We start from the raw sequence: 14,772 nt of genomic DNA on the forward strand, positions 1-14,772 counted from the left end.
ACACCAATAGAAACCTACACTCTTTCTAGCCTAAGGAACCAGAGAACAGAGTTTTGGGCAAACACAGATGCTAAAAGTGAAAGAGGAACCTTGGGAAGGAGAGATTGAGAGAGAAGAAACCCCAGATTCTATGTATACTCTGCCTAAGTGTCTAGCTGACTCCTGAGCCCTCCCTGTGTGGGGCAGCCTACACATAGCCTAATCAAAGAAAAAAGGACTGAACTGAACTTTGAGTTACTGCAAGAGATAGATTTTACAAATAAGTATGTATACTCTTCAGAGGAATGTATAAGAATCCAGACAGTCGCAATGTCCATGATAGAATTAAGAATTCCTCAGTAACCCAGGAGGAATAAGCATCTTTTGGTTATCAACTCCAACGTGATGAATAAACTAAGAAAACTCCTAAAAGAATGTTATCCGTAAACACACAATTCATAATTACAACAACAAAAAATTACTCAACAAAAAAAGAATCAAAAAATATAGATAGCCTAGCTTCAAGGACAAGAACAATCAATGGACAGTAATCCAGAAATGATCCAAAAACTGGATTAGCAAACAAGGATTTTAAAGCAGCTATTATAACTAAGCTTAATAGAGTAGAAGAAAATGTGTTTGTAAAAAATTTAAGAAATACAATACCTCGGCAAAGATAGAAACTTTTTTTAAAAAATGAACTAATGGAAATTCTAGAATCAAAAACAATTTTAGATTTGAAAATTCAAAAAAATTTTTAGATCACTGGTAGCATAACAGAAGTACTTGAATATAGAGCAATCGATATCACACAATCTAAAGAACGGGAAAAAAATTAAAAAGAGGGAGATAAAGAGGTGTTTGTGAACCTGTAGACGAAGATGGAGCAGAAGAATAAAGATATAATGGGCAAAACTTCTCAAGTTTGGTAAAGGATATGAATTCTATAGGTTCAAGGGGCTCAGCAAAATTTAGGCAATGTAAAGATAGGAAAAAACACACCCAGGTTATCAAAGTCAAATAGCTGTAAACTAAAAATTAAAAGAAATTCTCAAAAGTAGCCAGATTAAAACAACACATCACATATAGGATAGTGTGATTCCAACGATCAGTGACTTCTTGTTAAAATGTCAGAGGCGAGAAGATAGTGCAACAGTATCTTTAAAGTACTAGAGAAAATCAAAATTGACAATTTATCCTTCAAAAATGAAAGCAAAATAAAGACATTTTCAGATAAAAAAATTTTTTTAAGAGATTCCGTGAACAGACAGACATGTACAATAAGTGTTAAAGATGTTATTCAGGCTAAAGGGAAATAACTTTAGGAAGGAATGCAGAGAATTAAAAAAAATGGTATATATCTGAATACAAATTACTTTTTCTCTTAATTTCTTTAAAATACACAGGACTGTAGCAAGCAAAAATTATAACATTATCTTGTAGGGTTTATAATGTTTGTAGTTGTAATACTTACGACAACTATAGCATACAGGATGAGAATAGGGGATTAATGGAATTATGCAGTCGAAGGTTTCTATATTTCATGTAGATGATATTAAGTTCTTAAAATGTTTAGAGCAAGAACGGCAATATGAAAACATCGTTTAGATAAAATGTGGTAGAAATATCTAAAAGTATCTGCATCTGGAAGAGCCAAATTAAGGCAAATGGGGAGGAGTAGGGCAGAGGTTTGCTGATTTTCATTATAAGCCATATGTGTATATGGTACCATTTGACTTCTTAAATTCTGCCCTTATATTACTCTTATAAATCTACAAATTAAAATTGACTTTGTGACCTCATAATTCCACATCCGAGAGTCTAGGCAGTTGTTAAGTTACCTTTATATTATCGGTACCGCCGAATTCAATCATGTTAATAAAAACTAAAAATCATGATTATCAGTTTGCTCAAGAAATATGGCATAGCCTATTATAAAGAGGAATGCGTGCTCTATTCCTTTGTGGAGAACCACGGGTTCCCTGTGTTGAACAGCAGCAATATGTGTTGGTTGTTTTTAAATGAACATTTAAAAATTTCAAATGCTTGCCTCAAAATTTCGTCCCCCTTCCAAAATCCATCTCAGCTACTCCTTTATTTCATTGCATTACATGCTTGATGCATTTTAATGTATTGAGAGAAATTTTGTAGTTCTTTTCAGAGAATTTGAGAGAAGCATTCATGTTAGCTACTTTGAACACAAAGCAAATGATTTTTTTAAAACTCAGCAAATTGTTAAAACTAGGGCAATGATTAACTTCAAGAAAAACACTGTCGCTTGGGACTATTTCTAAGCTGCTAACTCCTCCCTACTCACACACAGTGTCAGGAATCTCAGCAATGCACCTGAGACTATTTTTGAACTTCCTCTTCTGAATTTGCCTACTAAGCCAAAGGGATTTCCATGAAGTGGGCCTAGGAAGCGACAGACACTGTTGGTCACTCCTTGAGGGGCTATCTCTGCCTCTAGCTTCTGTAGGAGGAAGTTGTAAAAATTGAAAGATTTTTAACTGCTGATAAAAAATAGGATAATTCGCCATTTAAACACCTTTGTCTCAGACACACAACTTGTTCTGAATTTTGAAAGATGAATGGAGAAATGCAGCCTCCTGGAGGCTGAATGCGTGCGAACTAAAAGAGAGGGTGTAAAATAGACTTTACCCCGCAGCTGACTGAGGTCTACGTATTTCCATGACATCTGCTTGCTGCCCCCAAAGCAGCCAGCATTTCTTTCAGATTGCAACCAGGCTTGAGCAAGTATTCATCGAGTGCTTAGTATGCGCTCATGACTCTACTAGGCGCTGTGCAGGACAGTCGCAGTACCAAGACATGGGCTTCATGTGACTACTCAGCTGGGACTCCTCAAAATCCAACAGCCTAATCACATCTTTTTCAATGACTTCCCCAGCGCCTTCACACAACTGCCTCTCCTCTAAAGTTCTGTTGCACAGTGAGCTCAATTCAGCACCGTGCCTGGTATAGAGGTGGTACTTCATATATATGAATTACTGCTTTTTACATTATGTAAGCAATAGATTTGTTGTGAAATATATGTATTTATATAATTCTTATATCAAGAGAGAGCTTTCCTGACCACCCAATCCAGATCAGTAGCCTTTCTCCACCCCTCACTTTCTACACCCTTATCCCACAGTTGTTTTTCTTTCATCTCAGTGAATGACTTTATACTGTATGGCATTGTCTTTCTCTTCCCACTAGAGTGACATGGCCGCAGTGGAGTGCCAAGAGTGAAGGCATGGGAACGACTCACCCCAGGAACAGGCAATAAGGAAATGCACTGTCTGGAGAGAGTTTAAAAACAATACAAACAATACTTAAACCCACAAAAAAAAGTCAGCTTTTTTTTTTTTTTTTTTTTTTTTTTTATCACCACACACCACCAACTCAGAGAAAAGTGCCTGGGTGCCCTGCCAGGGCAGATTGCTTCTCACCGCACTGCCCTTAGCAGGAGGTTTATCTGTTCTATTCACTGTCATACCCCAATACCCAACTATAAAAGTAGTTATTATTGAAAGTGTTTTCCCCAATTTTTCATTTATATGATTTATCCTCTCACATGGACATTCACATTTAGAGAATGACTTAGTGTGTATGTGTGTGTGTGTGTCCTATATTGTGCCCAGTGGTGAGCATGTGGTAAGCGCTCAATAAATACTCGATTGAGCTTAGCTTGCACCCACCACCCAGAACTTGGGATAGGAAAGGGCCTTGGCAGAAATCACACCAGTGTATAAGGTAGCCCAAGAAAATAATTTCATGAGAGGGCCACGAGAGGCAAGAAAAGCATGATGTCACTCCTCTCTAGCGTTGTGTTGGCAAACAGCAAGAACCCTACCCCCTCATCACCATCGTCTGCTGTCTTAGAAATAGATAACCTTCATGGAAAAGCTACTCTGGGTCAGGCACCGCGCTAGCCCTCTGCATGTGTTGTCTCATCTAATCCCTAGTACCACAATATGAAAAGGTACTCTTATTGCAATTGTTCCACAGGCAATGAAAACGAAGCTTGATGAGACGAAATAACACCTGAGGTTATTCACCTGACCACTAGTCAAGCAGGAGTCAAGTGGATTACCATAGAGTTCATGCTCTAAAAAAATGCGGTGTTTCGATACAGACTATCCTAAGTAAATTATTAACTATAGGTTATTTAATTCTCCACAAATCTCTTTAGAATCAAGAAGTCATCAAATATATGGTGACAGAAGGAAATTTAACTTTAGATGGTGAACACACAATGCAATATGCATATGACATATTATTGAATTATACACTTGAAACCTATATAATTTTATTAACCAATGTTACCCCCAATAAATTTAAATAAATAAATAAGTCGCTAATAATGTTTTAGCCTTTCTGCTTAGTCTTTCTCCTACTGAATCAGTGTGAACTCAGAAGTCAAACTGGTCAATGAACTCAAACAGTCTTTAACAAGCTCTTCTCATGAAACTATGTGTATTACCTCACTCTCTTTCGTAACATCACAGTAAAGTGCTTATCAGCCACACTCTACTGGTGCCAGAACTAAAACATACAGCTGGCCATTGACTCCTGACTCATTTTGCCATTCAACCCCAATAAGCCAAATTCTAAGTAAAACCATGCAATTCAATGAAACCTGGAGTTGATTCCTCATGGACTAAATATGTCTCTTGGGTCCCCTCCTATGAAGTCACCTATTCAAATTTGCGAATAGGTGTCACCTCACACATTTTTTAAGTTTTTATTTATTTATTTTTCAATTACAGTTGACATTTAATATTACCTCAATTTCAGGTATACTGGTTAGATATTTATATAATTTACAAAGTGATCATCTAACCTCATGCATTTTTGAAGGAAAGAAAGTCTGTTTTGAAGAGTCATTAGTCTCTTTTCCAGAGTCTTCTTTCCTCTACACACACACACACACACACACACACACACACACACACGCACGCACACACTTTATTTTCTTTTTCACTGCAACCTCAGAGTTTTATGCCATTCGCTAATTATCTAGCCTTCTTTTCGGTAAGCAGCTCTCCATATCTGAACGTTTCCCAATGTGTCCAACTACCGCTGCCCACCTTGTCCCTGGTAGGTAACTGGCTGGCTAACCTAAGGAATCAGAGAAGACTCCAGCCTGCTCCTGCTATGCAGATAACTGCTCTGGACAATGACACACAGGGAATAAAGTGTTAGGAGCAATTTCCAGAAACCTTCACATACTGACAGATTTGCCCCTAACTCAACATATCCGTCAGATTGACACAGAAATATGAGAAAGCCCTGAACAGCATATCCCAATGCTCATACATGGGTGCATGCCTCCTCCCCTTGGCTCGGGCCAAGTAAGTTGGAGGAACATCGCATTTCCCTTTCCCAGCTGCAAATTAGCACATCAAAGTCTCTGAACAGTCCTGCAGCAAAGAAGTTCATTGGATTTATTTTAAGCCAGTGAGTCATAAGCATATTCATTGATCATGGAACTTTTTTTTTTTTTCTTCTCAGCATCTCACGGGACTAGTTTTCCATAGAGAATTTAGGGGCATTTGTTTTTACAGGGCCAATAATTCCATTTTTTAATATGCTTGAGATTTGAAGATCTGCCTATGAGATTCAAACTGGCTGTCAGCAAGCTTGCAAGTTGGTGATCTCTTAGATTGCTTAAAGAGTTGTTGCTGACATTTTTTAAAAGCACAATTCATAGGCAATAGAATAGTGGAGAGGTCATCGCAATTTGTTGTAAACTCAGGCTTGAATCCCCGGCTCTGCTCCTTACTAGCTGCGAGCCAGGGCAAGGAAGCCAACCTCCAAGGGAGGAATGCAGCTAACCTGCAAAGAAATACTTAGCACTTGGAGTATTTGAATAAATTGTACAGATGTAATGATTATCGAACCAGCCTAATGACCCTGTCGTCATGAACTGGGCTTATTTCCACTTGTTCTTGCTCAGATTTTTATTGCAGCTCCACTTAATTGCATGTACCTGAGCAGTTTTTATCAAGCAATGACAGCTTATCTGATCACAGGACTTTTCTTTCATAGGCAAGAACTCTGACAATCTTTGCAAACTATGGTTCAGATCTACCTCAAGTCGCACCTTTGATTGATAACTTTAGACACATTTAATATATTTCCCTAAGGTTCACATGCCTCCAAAATTTCATCTAAAATATCAATTAATCTAAAAGTTGCACGTAGAGGAAAGAGCATGTGTTCTAGAACCAGGCACATTTTAATCCCAGCTGTGCCACTTATTATCTATGGAAAGTTACTTAACCTCTTTGAACCTCACTCTCCTCATCTGTAAAGTATGGACGATATTGGGCCTATTTGGCAGAATAAAATATTGTTAAAAGAATAAAATATGTAAAATCAAATATCTAATTAAATAAGTGAATATGTATAGTGCAAAAAACATTGCCCAACACTTGGTAAGTGCTCAACAATATTAACTCCATTGTTTTTCTTATTTACATGCCCCATCCACCCCCAAGGTGGAAAGTGAATTTGACTGGACAAATAGTGATAGCCTATGGAGAGATATGTCTGGGCCTGCAGGAGGACTATGGAGACTAAGATCATATAGTAGATTTCCGAACTCCCGAGTAAGAAGACAGCTCTTCAAATAAGACTTTTGTTCACTTTTCCCCCAAAATAGCTAAAATTCTTTCTGTTAGTTATAAAAATGATTCAGGTGATTATATCAAACCCTGGCAGAATCGCCTGTACCTTCTCTTAAGGAGAAGTCACGCAGGTGAGAGATTGGAAATTTTCTGGTAGATTGTTCCCAGGCCAGAGATGGAAAGAATCCACCCACTGCCCACTCTACCCACAAGAATTCACACTTGCTGCTTGGATGGAATGAAAGGAATGTGAGGGCAGGCAAAGGGCAACTAGTGCCTGGGTTTAGCCCATGCAGTGTCTGGAGCAAAACAGCTGGCTCAGAGTGTGGGCTCAGACATTTAGCAACTTATCAGGGGTGTGTTTGTGTGTGAGTGTGTGTGTGTGTGTGTGTGTGTGTGTGTGTGTTTAACTAGCTTGCAAATGTGGTAAGGATGTTTTTATTGGCAAAGAGCAGCACAAACCGGGTTCTGGAAATATCCACAAACAAGTTTCCCTATCACTACTGAGATTCGGGTTTGGTTTCACTCTAGTCTTTCACGGGGGAGAAGAGGGAAGGCGTTTACAGGTATGACGAAGTGGGCTCAATAACAGAAGGGAGATGACAGAGGAGGGCAAGTGAACTTGAAGACAGATCAATAGAAATTATTCATTATAAGTAACAGAGAGAAAAAAAAATTGAAAAAATCAACAGAGACTCAGTAACCTGTGTACAGTATCAAATGTCTAACATTTATATTGTTGAAGTCCTAAGAAGCGGAAAGAAAGATGTCGGTGGAGAAAAAGAAATGTGAAAAAAAAAAACAGTTGAAAATTTTCCAGATGTAGTAAAAAACATAAGTTTACAGATTTGAAAACTTGGATGAATCCCAAGCAATATAATCTCAAAGAAAACTATGCCCATACCTAGGATATCATACTAAAACTGCTAGAAACCAAAGATAAAGAAAATATTCTGCAGCTAGAGAAAGAAGACATATTGTAGACAAGTGAATAATGATCCAAATAACTGTTGCCCATCAGAAATCATAGAGGTCAAAAGATAGTAGGTCAAATCTTTTAAGAGATTGGGGGAAAAAAGAACTTATCAACAAAGAATTCTAAATCCACAATCATTCTTAAAAACTTTAACATTCCTCTCACATTAATAGATAAAAGAAGTAGACAAAAATCAGCAAAGATATGGAAGACCTGAACACCAATGTCAACCAATTTGACCTAATTAACATTTATAGAACACTTTACTGAACAACAGCTGAATTCACATTCCTTTGGGGAGCATATGGAACATTCACCAAGATAAACCATATTTTGGGTCATAAAGGAAATCTTAACAAATTCAAAAGAATTAGAATAATACAAAAAGCATTCTCTGTCCATAGTGGAATTAAACTAGAAAGCAGTAGCAGAAAAATATATGGAATACTCTCAAATATTTGGAAACTAAACAACACTATTCCAATGAGTCAAAGAGAATGTCTCAAGAAAAACTAGAAAATCTTTTGAGCTGAAAGAAAATTAAAATATAGCATATCAAAACTTGAGAGAAGCAGTTACAGCCATACAGAAAGGGAAATGTATAGCATTGTATGCTTAAATTAGAAAACAAAGAATGGTCCAGCATTAAGAACTCAAATCAAGCTTCCACCTTAAGAAACTAGAAAAAACAGAGCAAACTAAACCCAAAGTAAGCAGAAGAAAGTAATAAAAATAAGTGTAAAAATCAGTACAATTGAAAACAAAGTGGAAAAAAATCATTGAAACCAAAAGATCAATAAAATTGATAAATATCTAATGAGATTGATGCAAAAAAAAAAAGGAAGGAGAGAGAGAGAAAGAAGAAACAAATTACTAATATGAGAAACAGAAGAGGGGCTATCACTACAGACTTCTCGGAGTCTGCAAAAGGCTAAGTAGAAATTCTATGAACAACTCTATGCCCATAAATATGAAATAGACCAATTCCCTGGGAATGGGATGGGGAGCAAACTACCCAAACTCACATAAGCAGAAAGAGATAACATGAATTGTCCTGAATCTATTGAATTAGTTTAATTGGTAGGTAAGATCTTTCAACAAGGCAAACTGCAGGCATGGATCATTTCACTGCTCAATTCTACCAAATATTTAAGAAAGAAAGAAATTCAATGTCACACAATCTCACCCAGAGAATTTAAGACGAGGGAACACTTTCCAACTAATTTTAGGAGCCTTTTATTACCCTGATAGTAAAGCCAGAAAAGTGCCATATAAGAAAAGAAAACTGTAGACCAATATTCTCATAAACGTAGATGCAAAATCTTTAACATAATTTTAGCAAGTTGAATCCAGCAATATATAAAAAGATAATACATCATGACTAACTGAGGTTTGTCCCAGGAATACAAGTCTAGTTCAATATTCAAAAATTAATAAAGTAATCTATCACAGTAATAGACAACAGGAAAAACTATATAATCATAATAAATACAGAAATAATCTTTGACATAATTCAACATTCATTCATGATAACAATTCTCAGCAAACTAGGAGTAGAAGAGAATATCCTTAAGTTAATAAAGGGCATTGCAAAAAACTTGCAGCTAACTTTATATATAATGATTTAAAAACTTATTGATTGCCCTCTAAGATCAGGGACAAAGCAAAAATGTCTACTCTCATTACCTCTTTCTTTATTCAACATTGTACCCAAAGTTCTACCCAGTTCAATACAATGAGAAAAAATATCAAAGGACATAAAGTTTGGAAAGAAAGACATACAACTGTTCGAATTTGCAGTCGACATGATTGTCAACTTGGAAATGCCAAGAAATCTACCAAAAAAAAAAGCTCTTAGGGCTAATAAGTAGCTTTGGTAAGATTGCAGGAACCAAGTCCAATATATAAAATCAATAATATTTCTATATGTTGGTAATGAATAATTGGAACCTAAAATTGGGGAGGGGGCACATTATTTACAATAACTCAAAAAATATAAAAAATTTAGTATAAATCTAAAAAAGTTATATGCAGGATATGCATGCTAAAAACTATAAACGCTGATGAAAGAAAGCAAAGAAGGCCTAAATAAAGGCAGATATGCCATGTTCATGGATTGAAACACTCAATTTACTAAGATGTCAGTTTCCCTCAATGGATCACTAGACTTCATACTATCCTAATCAAAATCTCATCAAGATTGCACATATAGCAACAAGCTGATTCTAATATTTATGTGGGAAGTCAAAGGAACTAGAATATCCAAAACAACTTTGAAAAAGGGGAAAAATTTGAAGGACTTACATTATATGCTTTTAAGACAGTAATCAAGATAGTGTGGTAAGGGCAAAATGATAGATACATATATCAATAGAACAGTAGAGAACCTAGATATATATTCACACAAATGCAGTCGATTGATTTTTCTTTTACCAACAGTGTAAAGGCAATTCAGCAGAGAAAGGTTATCCAACAAATGATTCTGGAATAATTGGACATCCACACACAAGGATATTAACCTCAATCTCTATTTCGAACCTTATACAAACATTAGTTCAAAATGGATCATACACCTAAGTATAAACCTCTAAAAGTTTTAGACGAAAACAGTAGAAAATATTTGGGAACTTAGATTAGGCAATATCTCTACTTCTTAAACAGAAAGTACAACCCATATAAGAAAAATATGATAAATTGGACATCACTAAAATTTAAAACTTTTGCCCTGAGAAAGAAACTGTTAAAAGAATGAAAAGATAAGCTATAGACTGGGAGAAAGTATTCACAAATTACATAGCCAACGAAGTTATTATATCAAAATATTTAAAAGGTTCTCTAAATTCAAAGATAAGAAAATAACCTCAATTTTTTTAAATGGGCAAAAAATTTGAATAGATACTTCACCCAAGAAAATGTATGAATAGCAAACAAACACATGAAATGATATTCAACATCATTAGTCATTAGGAAAATGCAAATTAAAACATAATGCGATACCACAATAAACCCATTAGAAGGGCTGTCGTCGTCATCATCATCATCATCATCATCATCATCATCATAATGCCTGATAAGACCAAAAACTGGTGATGAAAATAAGCAATTGAGTATTTTATACATTGCTAGAAGTAATGCAAAAGGGTATGGCCACTCTAGAAAATTTGGCAATTTTTATAAAATTAAACTTACACTTACACTATATCTCAGCAGTCTTTATCTTAAGTATTACCCTAGAGAAATTAAAACGCTTGATCACACAAAAACCTGTGATGAAAATTTATAGAAGCTATTCATAATTGCCAAAACGGAAATAATCCAAATGTCCTTGTAGCTGTATGCGACTGGATAAATGAACTCTATTATAACCATTCAATGGAGTCTTTCTCCCAATAAAAGAAATAAGCTATTGATCAAAGACATTATGTTTAGTGAAAGAAAACATGCTCAAAATGTTGTATACAATATAGTTTTATTTATGCAACGTTCAGGAAAAAGCAAAACTATAGGGACAGAGAACAAATCAGTGGTCACATGCGGCTCAGGGTGGGTGGGAGGTTTGACCACAAAGGGGAAGGGTAAAGGAAATGTTTCAAGTGAGGATACTGTTGTGTGTGCTGATCATGGTGGTAATTATACAATCCTATGAATCTGTCAAAACTTACAAAACAATATACAAGAAAAAAATTTAGTTTTACTGTGTATAAATTAAAAATAAAAAAAGAAAGCTAGAGTGGCTATATTAATAACAGAAAGTAAGAGCAGGAATCAGTAAAATAGGAAACAGAAAAACAATTAAGAATATAGATTTAGATAAAAGCTGGTTCATCAAAAGGTTAAGAAAACTGATAAACCTCTTGCCAAATTGATCAAGAAGAAAAAAGACACAAATTACTAATGTCAAGAACAACAAAAGGAACATCATAACAGATTATACAGACATCAAAAGTATAACAAGGAAATATAATGAACAACTTTAGGCCAGTGACTTTGACAACTTAGATGAGATGGACAAATTCATTAAAAGGCATAAACTGTCTAAATAGAAAACTACTCACAGGTAACCTGAATAGCCCAATATCTATTAAAGATATTGAACTGGAAGGAGAGGACCTTCCTATAAAGAAAATTCCAGTCCTAGCTTGCTCCACTGTTGAAATCTACCAAAGATTTATAGAAGAAATAATACCAGTTCTACCCAAGCTGTTCTCGAAAACAGAAAAGGAGAAAACACTTCATAATTTTTTAAATGGAGATCAATGTTCTCATTACTTACGAGGCCCCCAAATCGAAATCATTGCCCATTAACTCCTCCAGCAGACTCGTATCCAGGGCTGGATTCCCCAGAGTGTCATTGGCCCCATGAGCTGCAAAGACAAAGTTCAAATCTTGAGATTCATTAAGATTTCAGAATGACTAATAGCTAAAACATTGACATTCAGAATGGCTAACAGCTTGCATCCAAGAATTTCAAAGCAGGTATATGGCATAGTTTATTAGGAGTGCTTTTCTTCAAATATTTCCTTTAGCAATCTCCTTAGATGTCACTTTCCTTCAGTAGCCTTCCCTGACTGTCCAAGGTGCCCCTTTTCGTGTGCTTCTTTATACAGGTGCTTTGCCTTATACGCTATTATAAATGTTTTCTTTGTGTTTCGTTCTCCATCTAAAGTCTTTTAAGGGTGGGGGCTGTGTCTTTCTTATTGTAGCTACAAGAATCTATGGTATAAAAAAGGCAACAAGAAACATTTATTAGATGGATGGACGGACAGATGGATGGATAGATGTATACATGGGTACATGGATGCATGGATGCATGGATGAGTGGATGAACAAATTTTTCCAGTTAAGTTTAACAAGAAGTTCGATATCTTGCTTCACATTTTGTTAGACTTCCCAAAACATAACGTAATGCTTCTGTCCTTTTTCTTGTTGTAAAAAATGAAAATAAATGTATTGGCTTCATTCTGATGATAATAAAAATGTTAGATTTTTTAAAGAATAAAAAATATAGGAATATATTATAAAGAAGACAAAATAGTCTTCGCTTGAAGGTAACATGACTCTATACCTAGTGAACTCAAGAGAAACAACTGACAACAATTAGAAATAATCAGGGAATAGAGCAGTTCAATAAGTAGTTGGTTAAAATTAAATATAAAAATTAATTACTTTCTTATATACAAAAAATAATAAGTCAACCATTCAGATAAATGTTATGAAAAAAAGAAAATTCCATTCAAAATTTTTTAAAAATATAGAATACCAAAACATATATATATGTACAATATTTGTTAAGCATAAGAAACTATATAAAGGGTCACAAGAGACTTGAATAAATGGAAAGACTTACATTGTGCTTAGACTAAAAGACTTAATATTGCAAAACTTTCACTATATATTATTTAGGATATCTTCCAAACACATTTACATTTTCTGAGAACTTTCGCCTTATATTTGTAACACATAACCTCTATAGGCATATGAATCAGAGAGAATGAATGAATCTATAGGTTTGCCAGTCCAGTGGCCAATTCAATTATTTCTCACAGAATTTGAATAGAGTTAAAGCTAGTGGCTGAGATTAAGTCATGTAATAGCTAAGGTGGAGGACTACAGTAATAGTCTAAATATTTCTGCCACATTTATCCAGATCTTTCTTGATGTTTAACCCCTACTAAGCCTGGTTGTTTCATTTTTGCTTCAATTACATGACAAACTGTTTAACATACCCAATAAACTCTTTTGAGTTGGTTTGTATGTTACCTGAAATTAATTAATCTCCAAGTTAAAGTATTCTGAAATTATTCTGTAAAAATAAATACCCCTAAATCACCAAAAAATTATGAAGGGGGATAAATGGGTACCAAGAAACACACAAATGGACACATCAAAGAAACACAAACAAGTCTAGGGCCTATCAAGAAATATTACATATCTGTGGAATAGATAAGGATTTTTAGCACATGACAAACATGTTCTTTTACATCAGTGAGGAAAAAATTGATTATTCAATAAAAGTTGTGCAGAAAATTGGTTAGATACTTGGGAGAAAAAAAAAAAACTCAATCATTTTCTTGCTTCCACACCAAAATTCCAGATAGATCAATTATTTCAACATAAATAAATGAAAACATGGAAAGATAACATGAGTGAATATTCTTATGACCTTGAAATAGAAGAAGACTTTTCTCAGCATGCCATGAAAACCAACATTATAAAGAAAGAGATTCATAAACTTCGCCGTATACATTTTTTGAGCAGAAAAAATTTTTTAATTTTATTTTAAAATAATTTCTAACCTAAAGAGAAGCTACAAGAATGCAAAAGAACTCACTCATACTCTTCACTTACATTCACCACTTTGTGGATTTTTTTCCAGCCACAGTTTAAATATGTAATATTTCAATACCCCTCATGCAATCCAACAGGTGCCTCGTGTTCTTCCCAGAACAAGGCACCTTTGCATTCAGATCGCTGAACTAGCTGTGGGAGGGCCATTTTATGTTTAGCTTTTCTTACTATCTCAGCCAAAGTCATTAGCATAAAAATTTTTAAGTCTTGAGCATCTCCCAAGCGGGAAAAATTGATGGGTATCAGAGACATGCAGAAGGGAGGGAGGAAGAAAAAGAAGGGAAAGGAAGGAGAGAAGAGAGATTACCAACCCCATACAGTGCCATGAACTAAGAGGGAAGTAAAGAGAAGATACTCCTAAACGTTGAGATGGTCAGAAGTGACCTGATAGTGGAATTTAATCTTGAGCTAGACTTTGAAGGAAGGATAGGCTGGAGATGAGCAGGACAAGACTCATTCATTTTTTTCACTGATTCAATCACTGCTTATTAGGCAACTACCATGTGCCAAACACTGTACAAGATTCTGAGATCACAGCAGTGGAAAAAAAAAAAAAAGGACAAGATCCCCTCAGGAGGCTTAAATTCTAAGGGAAGGAGGAAAGGTGGTAACAGAGGGGATGGGGGAGGATAAACATGACTTGTGAGAAATAATAAATCAACAAGATATTTTTGGACAAGGACGAAAATAAAACAAGTGGTATGATAGACTGCAGAAGATGAGCTCTTTTCGATGTGAAGGCCTTGCTCAGGAAACAGCCAGCCATGCAAACATGGAGGGCAAAGCATGCCAGTCAGAGAGAATGGCAAGGGCGAGAGCCCAGAGACTGGACCG

General features: G+C 35.5%; 1 protein-coding gene across 1 annotated transcript in view; it reads right to left on the minus strand.

Moving 5' to 3' along the window:
* Positions 1-14,772, minus strand: part of MYRFL (myelin regulatory factor like) — a 112,579-nt gene that overhangs the window by 72,341 nt on the left and 25,466 nt on the right. Inside the window, 2 exon segments of the mRNA XM_036235857.1 lie at positions 2,528-2,533; positions 11,864-11,954. Of these exon segments, the coding sequence (XP_036091750.1) occupies positions 2,528-2,533; positions 11,864-11,954 (97 nt within the window).

This window comes from Rousettus aegyptiacus, unplaced genomic scaffold, assembly GCF_014176215.1.
Source record: "Rousettus aegyptiacus isolate mRouAeg1 unplaced genomic scaffold, mRouAeg1.p scaffold_m13_p_2, whole genome shotgun sequence".
NCBI lineage: Eukaryota > Metazoa > Chordata > Mammalia > Chiroptera > Pteropodidae > Rousettus > Rousettus aegyptiacus.